The sequence below is a fragment of the Vidua macroura genome, chromosome 12 (genome assembly GCF_024509145.1).
Source record: "Vidua macroura isolate BioBank_ID:100142 chromosome 12, ASM2450914v1, whole genome shotgun sequence".
Taxonomy (NCBI): domain Eukaryota; kingdom Metazoa; phylum Chordata; class Aves; order Passeriformes; family Viduidae; genus Vidua; species Vidua macroura.
This window is the reverse complement of record NC_071582.1, coordinates 1,873,408-1,890,805: the sequence shown is the minus strand read 5'-3', so window position 1 is coordinate 1,890,805 and position 17,398 is coordinate 1,873,408. Positions and strand designations below refer to the sequence as shown.

Sequence of the window (17,398 nt, the reverse complement as noted above, 5' to 3'; positions counted from 1 at the left end):
CCTCTGCCCATCTCCTCCCCGCACCGTTCCCGCAGCCTCGGCGCAGCCCCTGCGGGAGCTACGAACCAGGCGGGGTCGGGATTCGGGGCCGGGGTCCCAGCGGGGGAGCTGGGGCTCGGCGGGACTGAGGCCGTGTCCTGATGGGGAGTATCGTCCTCCTCTCCTCGTAGTTCCCGGGTGAATTGGCCGGCCTGGAGCAGATGCCTTGTTCAGGTAGGGAACGGATAGTCTGGACAGCGCTACCCTCCGGGACTGGCAGGGGAGCAGGGATCAGCCTCAAGCTGGCTGTGCCCATCTCCTGCCCAGCAAGGGTTAACTCAAGAGGAGGAATTGTTCCTCTGCCCATCCCCAAAGCAGAGGCATTAAGGGTTAAAGACGGGCAGGGACAGCTCTCCAGCCCTGAGACTGGAGGCAGGAGTCATGGGGAAGGGGTATTTTTCAGGGCAGGGGTTCACCTCTCTGTCACCAACCCCCAGCTTGGAGATAGGTGAGTCGGGGACATGGGGAGCTAATGCCGAGTGGGGTGATTCCTCAGGCTCCGGGAGGGCTCGGGGGGCTCTGAAGGGTCCCCCTGCTCAGCTCCACACCCCGGAGCCAGGAGCCGACCCAGAGAACTGGAGAAGCTGGGCCAGGGTCAGGCTGCCGGTGCTGGCTCTGCCCTCGGTTTGTGTCTGGCAGAAAAAAGAAGTGGTTAATGTTAAAGGAGCTCCAGAGGGCAGTGGGGATTGCGAGGATGCCCAGGAGCCCGCTTGGCAGAAGGGCTCTGGGAGCCCTCCCGGGCGGTGCCGGTGCTTGTTGCTCTCTGTTACTGTGTGTAGGTTATTGGATTTTTCACCTTGCGCCTTGGATGTATAAATAGCCCGAGTGATGGGTAGAGGCACGACTCGATCCAGGTGCTGGAGATGCCACCTCCGAGAAGGACTGGGAGCGCTGGTACCGCGAAAGGGATTTGCACGAGGAGGGAGGGACAGCGGGCGAGCGTGGGCTCTGGTGGGATCGGGTCTGCTCGGGCTGGCTGGCGTCGCCTCTCCCTGCCTGTCCCTGCCCCAGCTGCCGCCCCAGCAGTCGCCATCCGCGCTCCTTGCCAGCAAACGCCTTTCCCAGCAAGCGACTGCCGCCGCTGGCCGGCAGCAGGGGATCAGTGGGACAGCCCTGCTGCTCTCCGGGGTCTCGACTCGCGGGGAGAAGTTCAGGCATTCCCAGGAAGAGCCCCACTCTATGGATCTCCCTCCTTCTCCCCTTCCTCTGCACCATCTCCCAGAGCCCGGCTGTGGCTCTGCAATGATACCCCTTCCACTGCCCCATCCCAGCCCTCCTGCCAGCCATAACCCTCTCCTCACTGCTCTGCACCTTGCAGCAGCCCTGACCTGACCTTCACGCGTGCTGGAGGCGGCTGTGGAGCAGCAGTGTGGCCGTGCCTCCGGCCATCTCCTCCACCACGGGGGCTGCACAGGACTGCCCAGCCCATCCCCACCCAAAGGCAGCTATCCCAGCCCCTATCCCAGCCCATCCCCACCCAAAGGCAGCTATCCCAGCCCCTATCCCAGCCCATCCCCACCCAAAGGCAGCTATCCCAGCCCCTATCCCAGCCCATCCCCACCCAAAGGCAGCTATCCCAGCCCCTATCCCAGCCCATCCCCACCCAAAGGCAGCTGCCCCAGCCCATTTGCACCTCACAGCTGCTATCCCAGCCTGTCCCCACCCCACAGCACCTATCCCAGCCCTTTCCCACCCCAACACCAGGTATCCCAGCCAGCATCACTGCCCAAAATTTCTTCCCCCTGTTACTTCCCTGTCCGTTCCCCTGGCTGTGTCCCTGTCCTGGACCTCTTGCAGGTCAGATGGCCAGAGCAGCCGTGCCTGTGCCAGGTGCCAGGAGCAGGGCCAGCTCCCTCTCCCGGTGCCAAAGCCCCACCCAGCCCTCTGCCCATCCAGCAGGGTGGGCTGGGGCACGGTAGGAGGACGTGCCTGGGTTGGCTGTGCCTTCTCACCTGCTGCTTCTTGCTCCTTCCTGGATCCCGTTGGCGCGGCTGCCGAATGCTGTGGATGAGAGGGGGCCTCTGGAGCTCTCATGATGAGCAAGGCCATGAGGGAAACGTGCCCCTGGGCTAAAGCCTCCACATCTTCCCACAGAGGGTTTTCCCCATAGCACCTGACTGCTCCAGTGCTCAGGCAGCCCCAGCTCTCGCTGGGTCTCATGGAGTGGGCAGGAGGTGACTGGAGGAGACAGTGGAGCTGCTTTTACAACTCTTGGGGAAGCATCAGGTTTTCCAGGCCTTCTTGTGGACGGATTAATTACTCAACAAATGGCTGTACCACTGTAACAGTGTACTGTGCTGCAGTTACTCTACACCTGTAATGTAATTACTGTGTGATACCTCTAATTACCACTGTTTCCTGGAAGGTTAACAGCATCACTGAAGGACTTCTTGTTTTCTTTAGTGTCCTCCTTCACGTAGCCACAGTAGCACTGCTGAAGTTAGTGCTGCTCCATGTAAGTGACAAGTATAAAATCCTCTAACTTGAGGCTTGAATTCAGAGGTTGATAAATCACTTTATAATAACACCACTATTATAGTGTAATTACAGTTGTTGAATTATAAAACACAACACAACCTGTTGGGGCTCAATGAGGTACATTGGATGACCACTGGGTGTTGCTATTTGGTGGGACCCTGTCCTTGGAGGCAGAGTTGGCAATGGGCATATTTCTGTGAACTTTTGGGTGGAAAATAAAACTCACAACTTGGCCAGGGTGGGTGGTTGGTCTCTCCAACACACCCAGTGCACTGAGTCAGCAGCTCTCCTTTGTTCTCTGCTGAGCCTCAAGCAGTTCATCCTACCATGAGCAGAAATGGCTTTTGGTGGGAAAAGAGCCAGAAGAGCTTTTCAGGTAGCAGGGAAGGCTGGGATGAGAGAGAAAAGGGCTCCAAATGCTTAACTCAAATCAAACAACCCAAGAAAAACAAAGGGAGAAAGAAACGGAAGGCCATGACCTCAATTTTCTTCTTAGTCAATTTTTCCACTTTCTTTCCATCTGGGAGAGTAAAAATGGGAGCTTTTGGCAGGGAATGACTGTGGGGAGAGAGAGATCTCTGTGCCTCTGCTGTGTGTCCCAGCAGCCTGTGACCATGCCTGGGGACGTGCCTTACTCACAGCCGGTGCTGGTGGCTGTTTGAACCTGCTGCCTGTTGGGCAGTGCCAGGGCATGTGTGATACAGAGGGGGAGAGGGCTGTCTGGGGATGGGGCTTATCTGGGGAAGGGGACAAACACCAGCCAGAGTTCCCCCCTTCCCAGTGCTTCCCCAGGCACTGTCAGCAGCACGGTGTGGCCTCTGTCCCCTTGTCACCAGGACAAAGCTGGGTCGCACAGAGGTGTCGTGTCTGAGCAGCGTTAATTGTCAGCTTGACCCGGGCAATTGAACAAATGCTGATAAATGTCACCGAGAGTGACATCATCATCTCCCCTTCAGCCCAGGCAGGGAGGGTGTGGCTCTCTCCACCCCTGGGGACAGGAGGTCACACCAGTCTGGCTCGGGAAGGAGGGACAGTGAGGGGAGCGCCCAGCCTTGAGCAGAGACCTCAGCCATTGTGCTGGGGTGAATCCTGGGTGATTCCCACCCTTCAGCAATCAGGAAAGCCCAAGGGGACCTCTCTGGACCTGCTTGGGATGCATGGAGTGTATTGGAGCAGCATGGCTGTGTTGGGGGAGCCCTGCCATGAGCCCCACCAGTGGCTCAGTCCTCCCTCTGGCCTCACCAACATCTTGGCCACCATCCCTTGCCCCTCCCAGGTCCGTACCCCATCCAGACAGCATCTCCTACTTGAGTAAGGATCAGGCAGGGCAGCAGGTCCATGTCACAGGGGCTGGGGAGCTTGGCTTTGTTTGCTCATTCTCATGGTGAAGCACAGACATGATTCTGTTTAACCATCCTGCATGGCTTTTTCCATCATTGCATTCATGTGTCAGTGCTGGTCAGTGCCTCAGCATCCTGCAATGGACGTGTACAAGGAGCATTCCTCTCCTGGGCTCCACAGGCAGAGTGTCCTGGCAGAGGCCAAGGGCTTTCCTCACTGAAGCACTCGTGTCCTTTGTCTCAGGGCTGTGGTCATTGTCCTGAGGTGGGGACAGTCCTTGGGTGAGCTGGAGGATCCCCACAGGGAGCAGGGACAGAGTGAGGAGGTGCAGGACTGGGCTGTGCCTTCAGGACATGATTCCTGTGGTCCAGCATTGTCCAAGGGATGCTCAAATAGCAAAATGCCTCTGGTTGCCATCAGACTGGGCTGACCTCTGCTCTGGGGGTCAGGCTGGCCATGGCTCCCTGGGGGATGTGCCCCTGAGCACCCAGTCCTGCCCTTGGGGATGTAAGGTTCCTGCTGCAGCCCAGCCCCTGCCACCCCACACAGCCCTCATTTCCCTGGCAGCCCTTTCCCTCCCCACCCTGTATTGCTCTTAGTTATATCAGTAGGACCCACAATTACTAATTTTTTTGTCATTTCCATTCTGTTTCTTCATCAGAATGCAAAACATTAAATATCGCTCTGGTAATTATGGTTAATTTCATAACCTGCACCTTAATTGGATTGGTCTCTGATGGGGAAGTCTCGTAGGAGGGAGAAGCAGAAATATTTTGACGTGATCTATTCTTTCAGCTCTTTGTTTGGATTTGAGATGTCGAGTGTGAAATGGGAAACAACCAATTTAGACCTCAGAGGCAACCTGGGGGTGGTGAGCAAAGCCTGAGCATTCCAGAGATACTTCTCACCCTCCAGCAGCCAAACCTCTCCCTCTCGTACCTGAACCCAGCCTTTCTCCACCCCTCCTTTGAACTGGGAATAGTCACAGAGACCCAGATCCATCTGGTCTACCCAAAATGTGAGCCTGAGGAGCTGGGGAGGCATCACAGAAAGCACTGGCCTGGTGGCTTGTTCTGCTGGCCAGTGCTTTGTGTGCTGTAGCACGGCACTCCACAGGCTCCCCTTGGGTCTGAGGGCCTTAGGGATGTGAGGGACACCCACAGGGACACCTCTTTTCTGCTGGGAATCGGGCAGACAAACAGTCCATGGACATCCCCAGGGCTGCAGGGACTCCAATCCGCTTGTGCCGTGGTGGACTGGGCTGTGTCAGTGCTGCTGCCCAGGGCAGCCAGTCCTGGGGGCCCCGGTGCTTGTCTGGGGCTGTGCCATGGGGTGGCAGTGCCATGGGGTGGCAGTGCCATGGGGTGGCAGTGCCATGGGGTGGCCGTCCCACAGAGCCCGTGTCCCCCTGCCACTTTGGGCCTGAGCTACGGCTCGCTCCGGGAACCACAGAATTGCGCTGCCATTAGGTGCTGCCATTAAACTGATTTGTGCCTCAGCCTGTTTATCCTCTTCAATGGGAAACGGCACCGGAGCGGCAGCGAAATGGAAACCCTGGCCTCGCATTTCCGATTGCATTCCCATGCACTGGATTTCCCCGTGATTACTTTTGTTCTCACTTACAGCCCAGAGCGCAGGCTCCGTGTCATTATCCACGGTGCTGGGAGAGGAGAAAGGGCAGAAAGGATTGCTTTCAGCTCAGGCAAAACACAGCAAACCCACCCACAGCTGCCTTCTTTTAAGGGCAGTGGGGAGCTGCTCCATCCCCATGGAGGGACTCTCTTTTTTTCCTATGCCCACGGGCTCAGCATGTGCTGGAAGGGCTGAGGAATGGCACGGCTGAGTCTGCCACTGTGCTGACACTGACACCCCTTGTCATGGGCACTAGAACCACTGTGCCTTGCACAGCCCCATACCTGCCAAGGATTTCTATCAGCCCAAACCCTGTCCAGGCCACATCCTGCAGCACCTTCCTTCCTGCAGGATTTGGGCTGGGAAGGGCTGGTAGCCCCTTGCCCGCTCTGCCCGGCTGTGTGGACTCAGCTGGATACAGGACGGGCAGGCTCAGCCACGGCTCAGCACAGTTTGTTTTTATCTAATACATTTTATTGTTGAATGAAACAATAACAGCAAATACAGGCCCTGAAGACAAGCCATAAATAATGCAAAAATCAAACAAGTGAGAAAGGGGGAAAGAAAAAGGAATTATACATGTAAAACCAGCCCAGAGAAAACCAGGCTGGGAAGAGGAATCTTCCCTCTGTGCTTGCTATTGCTCATGCTTTCTTTGCCTCCCTTTTTTCTCCATTTCTCTCTCTGGAATTTCCTGCGGCACCAAATTTGTGATTATGTGAACAAAACTTAATAATAAATGGGGGGGGGGTGGAGAGAGATCTGGCTTGCGGGAAGGAGTCGGGAAATGAGGTGGATGGAGCGAACTGGGGCTTCCAGCTCTCGCAGTGCCTTGAAGCACAGCTGTGCTCCTGGCACCCTGCTCTGCCCCGTGTCCCTGTGGGGTGTGCAGCAAGGACAGCTCTACTGATGCCACCAGTGCTCATGGGAGCCCTGGCAGCACGGCACACACACTCCCTTGACCTTTGCCACTTGTCTCACCCGTGCGTGATCCCAGAGCCAGCTCTGCCAGGCTGGGCTGCACTTGGCTTCTCCCAAAGGCTTCCCAGGCCACTTATTTTAGGCAGCAGTATAAAAATACCAGGGCTGGTCCTAAAGGGGGATAAATCAGCAGGTCAGCAAAGCTGATGGCTTTATGTCCTATGTCCTTTGAAGTTCTCTTGCTACTATCCCAAAGGTTTCCAGAGGAAAGGAGCAGCCCTTGTACTTTTCTTGGTATCCTGTGCTGGTTTTAGGGGGATTCAAGGGATGTGGCCTGGGAACCAAAGAGATGCTGTAAGTGCAGTCTTAGCTAAATTAAATGTAAGGAATGTGACTGGTCCCTGGACCTGCTGTTCCCCAGCCTTTGGGACTTTGATCTGGGGTTTCAACCTTTGAGCAGTGGCAGGGATGCAGTAGGGACACAGTGGTTTGGAGTGGTGGCATTTAGAGAGGGTCACATCCCAAAGCCTCAGCACTGTTCTCTGATGGTCCTTGGGACCAGGGTGTTGGGCTGGCTTGCCATTTGCTGTCCTGCTGAGGCAGCTCTGGGTAAATGAGGGCAGGAGGCACTGGTGGGGCTCCCCCAGCTCTGCCTGCTAGCCCTGGGTTTCTGCTGCTGGAGCTGCTGGTGCCCCAGCCCTTCTGTGGGCTCTGAGCAGAGCTCTAGGGAGCTGTAGAGCCATGGGATGCCTTTTGGTAGCTGGACGGGATTGGGTGTTCCCAGGCAGGGAGCAATAGGAGGGAGCAGCTCGTACCTCCTGGTGCCCCCAGGTGTGGTTTGTGGGTGGGCAGGAGCGGTGCCTCAGCCTGGCAGAGCTGTGTCCTCCTCGCTGCTGGGGCACTGCCCACGGCACAGGCTGGCGCCGGGGTTGGGGGAGCAGGAAGCCCCTGTCCCCAGCCCAACCCTCAAGGCAAGCCCGCACAGCGATGCCATCTGCTTCTGGCTGGGACAGGAGGCACTCTGGCAGCGGGGTGACTTTGTTCCAGCTGCTCTTATGCCACGTCAGGTGCTGTCCTGCCCGGCACGCGGGTCCAGCTCAGGCTCTGTGCAGCTGGGCTCTGGCTGATTCAGCAGCACTGGGGCCGTGTGCTGAGCCACGCCGCCGCCCCAGCAGCAGCGGAGCCGTGGCTGCCTGCAGGGCTGTGCCCATCCTCCAGCCCCAGCACTGCCACCCCGTGCAGGGCGCTTCAGGGGAGCTCAAGAAGCACAGAAGGCATTTGGGCCATGGGCACGTCGCAGGGGATGCCTTTGCAATGTCATTGTGACCCTGGCGCCTCTCCCAGCAGACACCCTCCTTGGACTTGCTTTCACCTCTTCAGGGCAAGTGTTTCCATTGCCCTGAGAAGAGCCTGGGATTTTTCCATCCCCCTTTCCCAGCTACAGACAGAGAAAAAGAACCATCTAGGGAGACCCCCATGCTACACTGGAGCCTCCTGTACACAGTGCTTACTGATCAGAGTGCAAGGCGAGCTGGCTGCTTTCAGTGAGCACTTAAAACATCCTGGTGACCCAGCCCATAGCCACAGAGACAGCAATCCCAAGGAAATTTGCAAAAATGAAGGAGAATCCCCATTCAAATGGTGCATGTTATTCTCAGTGCCCACCAGCCTCCAGCCATCTCTTCCTGACCCAGCCCTAGAAGTCTCCAGCCAACCCTTGGGAGCTATTCCCTTGGCAAACACGACTCCCCTGCTCTTTGGCTCACATAAGTAATAAAAAACGAGCCTTCTCCAGGCTCACCCGACCTAGGAAGCAGTGAACCACCAGTTCAGGCAGCGGCTGTGGCAGCAGTGACTGGTCCATGTCCTGGCCACCTCTGCCCATGAGCAGAGGAGCGTGGCTGGCCCTAAGCCCCAGCCCCACTCTGCACTGGGCCCTCACCTCTGCTTGTTTATCTTGTGCTGGCTCAGGGTTGACACCCACAGCTGCCTTTGCAATTACTTATTGATCCCTTGTCAGGATGTTTTCTCTGCTGATGGGTGCTGAGGCATGTGCAGCCAGGGAGAGAAAAGATGCTCAAAACGAAGGAGCACAGGTAGGAGGAGGGTGAGGAGCTCTTGCACAGATGTGATCACAGCAAGAAACAGCCTCAGCAAAAACCGCTCTGAGCTTCAGCATCCTGCAGAGACAACCAGGATCTCCTTCCCATCGTCCTGCTCCAATAACCTGCCTGAAAGCCACTCTCCAGGTTGGCTCTGGGCCACTGCTGGCTGTCCCTCCACTGTACATAGCTGTCCCTGTGTGGGGTCAGGTAGATCCACAGCCCAGGTTTAAACCAGTAGACAGCTGGGCCAAAGCCTCCCCTTACCAGCATTCCAGCCCCTCAGCTCATGTTAGACCTCTTCTCCTCCCCTGAGCATCTCCCTGTTTTTTCTGCTCTTCTTGCCCTCTGGTTTGGTGCTTTCCTGACTGACTGCAGTGCTGGGGACACCACATTTTGGGTGGCAGAGGCTGTTTCCATGAGGAAGTGCCTTTGCAGGGCGCTCCCATGGGCCAGCCATGGCTGAAATCTGGTGCCAGGCGGGCGGTGTCAGTGCCGGAAGGGGATTTGCCTCTTCAATACTTCTTCGTGCTCTTTTACAGCTTCAGAGCAGCTGCCAGAGCAGATCAGGTTGCATCACACCTATTCCAGGCTCCCACCTCGGAGCTGCTGAAAGCAGATACTCCAGGAGGCTGAGCAAGAGCTCCCAGCTGGAGAGCTGTGCCTTCCTGTGGGAAGGGGAGCGGTGACCCCGGCAGCTGGTGCCTGCTGGGCTGGGGGTGGGCACTCCTCTGGCTGACTTGCCTTGGCTCACTGCCTTGCACAACTTGCTAGTGTGTTCCCACCACCCTGAGGGGTCGTTCTCATCTTTTGCCTGTTTCTCCCCCATTCTTTCACCCTCCTGTGCTGCTCCTGGATGATTCTGGGGCCAGGCCAGGACACAGGACAGCCCTCTAAGCCTTTCTTAGCAGCCCATCCATTAATGAAGGTCTAGAGGAGCGTGGTGGCAGATCTCCATCGCCCAGGCCAGTGCTGTGCCACCCTGGCTGTGCCTACCAGCCAGCCCTGACAGCACTCAAGAGTCACTTTATGCTCTCCCTCTTCGATTTCTTCTTCCCCATGTGAAGCACGGAGACTCCAGAAGGGAAACGGCCTCCTCTGCCTGATGCTCCCACCCATTGCTGCCCATCCTTGAGCAGAGGGGAGAAGGGTGGTTACTGCCAATGCCTGCACTCTGGGACTGGGTGGGGGAAGAGGAGGAGGAGGAGGGAGCAGATAGGGTGGAGAGGAGGGAGAGACAAACAAAAGGACCCACAAATGCACACTGGACACAGGGGAAATGATGAGAGGAGGAAATGGGCACAAACGTGTTTGGCAAATTAAAGCTGCTCCCTTTGTTTTGCTGCTTTGCAGATAGCTACAGAAACAGTGCAGAGCCCACAGTCTGGATAAGAAACTCCTCTAGCAGCAGGAAAGGTTGTTAAATATTTATTTGTAAACCTGGAGTCTTTGTCTCTAAAATGTAGTGAAGTTCAATAAAATGTGATTTAGCTGGAGCAGCTTAGAGGAGAGAGGAGCATGGACTTGAGGAGCAGTGTCTCCTTGGCTTTGTATGAAGCCATCATGGCAAGATGGGGTAAGCCCATGGCTGAACTCACCCCTCCACTGCAGCCCAGTGAGGATGCCCAGCACTGCTGAGTCCAGCTCACTCCTGTGCACAGCTGGGAGCAGGAGGTTGGCTCCTGCAGGGACAGGACACTGTGCCCCCAGAGCACTGTGGGCCCCCCCTCCCTGCTGGGGTATGGCTTGCTTTGTCCTAAATTGCCTGTTGTCGCTCGATGCTCTCAGAAGCATCTGGTTCAAGGGTGAACATCTCCCGCTCCGTAATTTATGGCTGCCAGGTGGGCTTAGAGCTGACTCGGGGATTTTTGCCTCTGCTTGCTCCCTGTCAGCACAGCAGATCGCTCCCTGCTCCGTGGGGTGGGGAGCAGGGGACAGCCCAGGGACAGCAGTGACAGTGGCCAGGCAGTTGCCCACCCCTTGGGGCATCCTCAGGAGCACACTCAGGGGCAGAGCCTGGGCTCCCTGTTGGGTCATCACCCAAGTTTGGCTTTCCTGGGGCTGCTCCTCCCGCACCAGGGCAGCCTGTGCCTGTCACACTGGAGCAAACCCCACGCACGTCAGCGCTTCAGTCTGGCTCCAGGCTGCATTTCCAGGCACAGGCCCAGAATGGCATCTTTCCTCCCAGCACTGAGCCCAGGCAGGGACACTGGGCAGGTCCTGCTGTATTTAGCACCAAGGCAGCGCTCTGGTGCATCCATCTGCGCTCTGGGGCCGAGGCCGGGACCTTCCCGCGGGAAGGGACTGTACTCGGAGCCCTCAGCCCGGGGTGGCAGGTGGTGAGGACAGGGGTCAGTGGCTGCCACGGCTTTGAGCATGAGTTTTCCTTTGGCTTGCACTGGGTTTGCTCGTTGCCTAAAGGCAGCGAGTCCGGCAGCTGCTGCTTTTTTTGTCGATTCTTTTTTTGTGATTGAGGAAGGAGAACCACGCTTATGCCAAGGGCTGTGGCTCTCACGGGCTGGGCTGTGCATCAGGGCCATGGCCTGATCCTCTGCTCCTGCCTGGCAGCTCCTGCTGGGCCATGGCTGGCACCCTGGAGGGGAGCTCGGGCATGTTTCAGGGTCTTGGAGTAAATCTGGGAGGGCTTTGTGGAAAGCAGTTGCGCAGGGGCTGTAAAGCCACGCATGCATTGTTGGCCCACAGCTCACACAAAAATCACAGTTTGAGTCGTTTTTAGAAGGGCATCTCTTAATATCCACATCACCTTGAGGCACAACTATTTCTCTCCGAATCAGGCAGAGGTAAATGGGAGCCAGAAGTGATTTAAAGCTCATCTTAGCTCAGAATTCTCCAGCTTATTTATTGTCTTTCTCCCAAAGCTCTTCTGTGACTCTGGCTATTAAGATTACGGATGTTTTTGTCAGGGATTGTATTTATCACAGATTTAAATTTAGCTGAGAACTAATAACACGTGAGGTGTGTCTAGACTTTAATTCTGGGCTGTGCTCGTCGGTAACGCCACACAGATTCTGCTTCATTCAGCCATTGCCTCTTTGCTGATATTTGACTCATTGATACCGCGCAGCTCTGGCTGTGCCGAGGCTGCACTGGGGATGACAGCACTGGACAAGGTGCTTTGGAGGTGCAGTCCCCTTCCTGCTGGTGGAGAGGCAGGATTGAGCCTGGGGGAAGTTGGATTCAGCTCTGCCCGCTCCCCATGCCCAACAGGGACCAGAACAGAGCAGCACATGCAGGCAGAGTGGAGCGTTTGGCCCAGCACACAAACAAGGCTGGTGCCTGGCACTCTTAATGAGCTGAGTGTTTTCAGTCCTGCTGTAATTAAGCCCCTCAGACTGTATTTTGTTTTGCGTGCCGTGTTTTGCTGTCTTTGATGGCTTTCTCAGCACGGCTGTGAAGAGCAGGAATTGGTTTCTGAGAAAAAAGGCTGCAGGCGAGCCAGCGCTCAGTAACAAGCATGTGGTGGGAGAGCAGTGCCCAAGAGGCTCCTGGCCATGGGCACCCACTGGCAGCCCAGCCCCAGCCGGGGCTGCAGCATGAGCCTGGGGAACAAATCCATATCCAGCCTGGGCCATGCCAACCAGGGGGCCACCGGCCCCAGTCCCAACCCCAACCCAGCGGCATGGCAGTGGTAGCAGCAGCCCCGTTTGTATCTGTACTGCTGCCCAGCACCAGGGAGGTGATGACGTGGGAGATGATGGATTGTAAATACCCAGAAAATGGCTCCTTGCAGCCTGGCTGGGGCCCAGGCACTCCCACTGGAAATGTTTCCACTGGACTGGGACATGCTGGCCCAGGGCCAGCAGGAGGGAGCTCAGCATCACTGCCAGGGGAGCTCGGCAGGACCAGCTCCCATCCCTGCACCCCTTCACTTCGGGGTGGTGTGTTCAGCGTGATCCCCATTGAGCAGCCCCACTGCTGAGGGAGCAGGGAAAGGGCGGGGTGGAAGAGGACAGTGAAATGGGAGGAAACCACAGAGGGTTCCTCTGGGGACACTCCAGGCCCTCACAGCCCATCACTGGCTGTGCTGAGGCTGGTGTTTTCCAAGATGGTGCTGTGGACAATTTTTATGACCAGTCCATCATCTCCCATCCTTGTATCTTACAAAGAAATTTTGAATAATTTTTTGGGAACAAAAGTGATCCTTGGGTCATATATCTGTATGAAATTATGAATATGAGCAGACACAATGGCAGGAATGTGCAGAACGTGTACCAGCTCCATAAATAGTGCTAGAGCAGGGAAAGTAATGGACAGGATATACAGTGATGGATACAAACGGAGCCAATGGAAGTAATGGATTGGGTGTGTTTGGTGATAGCCATAAATAGCATTAGTGGGAGTAGTGCAGAGAGTAACATAACAATAGATATAAACAAGGGCTGGAGTAGCCGGAGATCTAATATGCAATATTGATATGATTTGATTCCTCATAACAGCCTGAACAAGGAAATAAATGCAACAAAGGCAGCGTGACAAGGAGCATCCGCTTCTGCCGGGCCAGGATGGCTCTGGGCTGGGGCACAAGCCAGACCATGAGCCCCCAGGGAGTTCTCCCAGCCCTCCCCAGGGACATCAGCAGGAGGCTGGGTCTTCCTCAGCTGACACCAGGCAGCTCCCTCATTATCCAGAGCCCCCCTGGACCTGACTTGAGGCTACAGCTTGCTCTTGTAGGCAGTGTCTGCCCAGTTGCTTTTTCTGTGGGGGGAATGGTTTGGGTCTGCCCTTGCAGGCTAGCATGCTGGGAGGCAAGGAACTGGCCCTGGGGATACACTGAGAGCAGCTGGGCCATGGGGGAGCACAGAAGGAGGGAGGGAGCTGGCTCCCACTGTGCTGTCAGTGTTGCTCGCCCCAAGTGGGGCTCCCCCAGATGCTCCATCCGGTGCTCAGCTCCTCTGTTTGCAAAGCAGCCTTTATATTCAGGCTCCATCTACAGGGAACAGAATAATTTCCAGAGCTTAAAATAGGATGTAGATAGATGTGTTTCGTATTAAATTATTTTTTTAAGAAGCAGAGGAATCTGTCTGTATGACACAGATTCCTCAAGGCCTTCCACTCAAAAGTCTGTGCACGTTCAGTCATCAAGTGGAAAGTCAGAGAGTGGGGAGGAGAGAGGGTCTTGAAGCCAAAGGGCTGCATTTCAGCTGGAAAATTAGACCCTCTGCTTGTGCATTGGTGGTGCCTTTTGCCTTACCGTCACCTCTGCCGGGACACCAAACCTTTCGCCGTGGCCGTGCCTGTTGTTTGCTTACGTGCCCCTTGCTCTTTCTCTCCCACTGTTACCTGCAGGTGAGAGATAGGATGGTAGCTGGGGAGGCGAGTATGCGCAGCCCAATCCTGGCCTGCTGGCAGCCAATTCTCCTTCTGATGCTGGGATCCATCCTGTCCGGCTCCGCCACGGGCTGCCCGCCGCGCTGCGAGTGCTCTGCCCAGGAGCGCGCCGTCCTGTGCCACCGCAAGCGATTCATGGTCGTGCCAGAGGGGATCCCCACCGAGACCAGGCTGCTGGACTTGGGCAAGAATCGCATCAAGACACTCAACCAGGATGAATTTGCCAACTACCCTCACCTGGAGGAGCTGGAGCTAAACGAGAACATTATCAGTGCCATTGAACCTGGGGCTTTCAACAACCTCTTCAACCTCAGGACGCTGGGGCTCAGGAGTAACAGACTCAAGCTGATCCCTTTGGGGGTGTTTACTGGACTCAGCAACCTTACCAAGCTAGACATTAGTGAGAATAAAATTGTGATCCTCCTAGATTACATGTTCCAGGACTTGTACAACCTGAAGTCTTTGGAGGTGGGTGACAACGACCTTGTCTACATCTCCCACCGGGCCTTCAGTGGCCTCAACAGCCTGGAGCAACTGACCCTGGAGAAATGCAACCTGACCTCCATCCCCACGGAGGCCCTGTCTCACCTTCACGGCTTGATCGTGCTGCGCCTGCGCCATCTGAACATCAACACCATCCGGGATTACTCGTTCAAGAGGCTGTACCGGCTCAAGGTCCTTGAGATCTCACACTGGCCCTACCTGGATACTATGACATCCAACTGCCTCTATGGGTTGAACCTGACCTCCTTGTCCATCACCCACTGCAACCTGACGTCCATCCCGTACGTGTCGGTGAGGCACTTGGTTTACCTCCGGTTCCTGAACCTGTCCTACAACCCCATCGCCACCATCGAGGGCTCAATGCTCCATGACCTGCTCAGGCTCCAGGAGATCCAGCTGGTGGGAGGGCAGCTCACCACGGTCGAGCCCTTCGCCTTCCGCGGCCTCAATTACCTGCGCATCCTGAACGTGTCAGGGAACCTGCTGACCACCCTGGAGGAGTCAGCTTTCCACTCGGTGGGCAACCTGGAGACGCTCATCCTCGACAACAACCCCTTAGCCTGCGACTGTCGGCTGCTCTGGGTTTTCCGGCGGCGATGGAGGTTGAACTTCAACAAGCAGCAGCCCACCTGCTCCACCCCCGAGTTCGTCCAGGGCAAGGAGTTCAAGGACTTCCCTGATGTCCTCCTGCCCAACTACTTCACCTGCCGCCGAGCACGAATACGGGACCGCAAACCTCAGCAGATCTTCGTGGACGAAGGCCACACGGTGCATTTTGTCTGCCGGGCAGATGGGGACCCGCCGCCCACCATCATGTGGCTCTCTCCCCGGAAGCACCTCATCTCTACCAAAACCAACGGGCGGCTCACTGTCTTCCCTGACGGCACGCTGGAGGTGCGCTACGCCCAGATCCAGGACAATGGCACCTACCTATGCATCGCCAGCAACGCGGGTGGCAACGACACCATGCTGGCCCACCTGCACGTGCGCAGCTACTCCCCAGACTGGCCCCACCAGCCCAACAAGACCTTCGCGTTCATCTCCAACCAGCCCAACGAGAGCGATGCCAACAGCACGCGCGCCACCGTGCCTTTCCCCTTTGACATCAAGACTCTCATCATCGCCACCACCATGGGCTTCATCTCCTTCCTGGGCGTCGTGCTCTTCTGTCTGGTGCTCCTCTTCCTGTGGAGCCGTGGGAAAGGCAACACCAAGCACAATATTGAAATCGAGTACGTGCCACGGAAGTCCGACGCGGGCATCAGCTCTGCCGACGCGCCGCGCAAGTTTAATATGAAAATGATTTAACCAGGCAGCAATTTGCAAATAATAATGGTGTTGTTTGTTTTTTTTTAAAAAAGAAAGAACAAATGAACAAATAAAAAATAATTAACAAACATTGTTACAAACATACCGACCTCTCTCCTTCCACCGTGCCCTCTGCCCCTGTCCAAACCCACTGCGCCCGCACTGTCACCACCTCCTCCTCCTCTTCTTTATACCAGGAAAACATTCAGCCGATGTCTTCAGGACTCCTGTGTTTGTAAGGACTTTGTCTGATGGACTCTGGTGTCAGATATAACTCTGAGAGGGGAAAAACAATTGGGGGGGGGGAAGAAAGAAAAAAGAAATAAAATCAATAAAAAAGTTACGAACTTTCTTCTGTAACTTTGATTTCAATAATTATGGATTTTTATGAAAACTTGAAATAATAAAAAAACCCTATTTCCTATAGATAGTTGGAATGAAAAATTTTGACTTCTTGATCTGTCCAGTTCTGTACCTGGCAAGTGCTTGCTTTCTTGCCTCAGAGGCACTTCCCAGATGCCTTGCCAAGAGCAACCCCAGGCCAGGGCGAGTCTCCTGCTGACATCACAGGCGCCTCCCGCGGTGCCCTGTGTGGCACCAAGATGGGTTTGACTATTTTTCCTCGTTTTATAGTCAGTTCCCCTGCCCATCCCCAAAGGTTGTGGAGCAGGGCCGTGACACTGATGTCCATAAGCAGTATGGAGCAGGGCTGTGCTTTCCTGCCCTCTGTGTGGGAGGAGGATGCAGAGCCCCATTGCAGGGCTGGCCCTGCCCATGGCCTCCAGGCTAGGAGCCAGGGGGGGCCAGGCTTTGCCTGGGCAGGGCTGGTGATCTTACTGCTTCTTACATGGGGAGAGGATCTCCTGGCAGCCTTTGCAGCAGTACCAGGGTGTCTCCTCTCCTATAGGGGACGAGCTGGCTCCTGTGCTCTGCACAGCTGTCCTCATGGGCAGGGATGTGACACATCCTTTGGCAGCAGCCACTTGGATGCCTCCAGCAACTGGTGCCTAGAGCAGCCCCAGCACTGCTCCCCACCTGCCTGTAATTCAGCACCTGATCACTGGCAGCCAGACTCTCAAGCACCCTCAGGCACATCCAAGGGAATTCAGCTTTCAGGCTCACAGGAGACCTTGTCTGAAAATGGCATTCCATAGGTCTACAAACACAGGCATAGGCTGAGGCAGAGAATAGGCACAGGCTGTGACACTGTCTGCCCTTGCCTAGCAGCAGTGTGCCCATCACCATGAGGTCTGGTCACAGCAACATCCTGCCTTCGCTCAGCTCTTGGACTTGGATCAGGTCCGGAAGGTCTGGGTTGCCTCACAGAACCATGGAATGGGTTGGGTTGGGTTGAAAGAGACCTTATCTCCACAAGAAAAGGGGAGAGAAATAGGGATTAAATTGGCCACTGGGCTTCCAGGGCTGGACGCACAAAACATCCCTGCAAATGGTGTCAGTATGGGCACTGAAGGTTTTATAATCCTTACTGAATCAGCAGGTGCTTCCCAACCTGCCCAGCTGCCACCAAGAGGGTGGCACCACACTGACCCCCCTAGCCCACCCAGCCTCAGTGACACTTCTTAGACAGATAAGCCCAGATTTTCATTCTTGATTTGTAAAGCACCTAAGGAGTCTCCAGGGATCAAAGTCACTACAAGATGGTAAAATCTAAGTGCCAGGAGCCTGGAGTCCTAAGAGGGGAAAGAATGGATTTCCTTTTCTTT

At 55.7% G+C, this 17,398-nt stretch overlaps 2 protein-coding genes across 3 annotated transcripts in view; one reads left to right on the top strand and one right to left on the bottom strand.

The window, feature by feature from the left end:
• The window catches only part of LINGO1 (leucine rich repeat and Ig domain containing 1), a 63,781-nt gene extending 48,044 nt beyond the window's left edge, over positions 1-15,737 (top strand). For both annotated transcript variants that reach the window (XM_053987987.1, XM_053987986.1), the window contains one exon: positions 13,821-15,737. In XM_053987987.1, coding sequence (XP_053843962.1) covers positions 13,833-15,674 — 1,842 coding nt within the window. In that variant the 5' untranslated portion in view covers positions 13,821-13,832 and the 3' untranslated portion in view covers positions 15,675-15,737. The remainder of the gene's footprint in view (positions 1-13,820) is intronic.
• A 123-nt stretch (positions 15,738-15,860) lies between these two features.
• The window catches only part of HMG20A (high mobility group 20A), a 176,177-nt gene continuing 174,639 nt past the window's right edge, over positions 15,861-17,398 (bottom strand). Inside the window, exon 10 of the mRNA XM_053987991.1 lies at positions 15,861-15,950. The gene's annotated coding sequence lies outside the window, so the exon portion shown is untranslated. The remainder of the gene's footprint in view (positions 15,951-17,398) is intronic.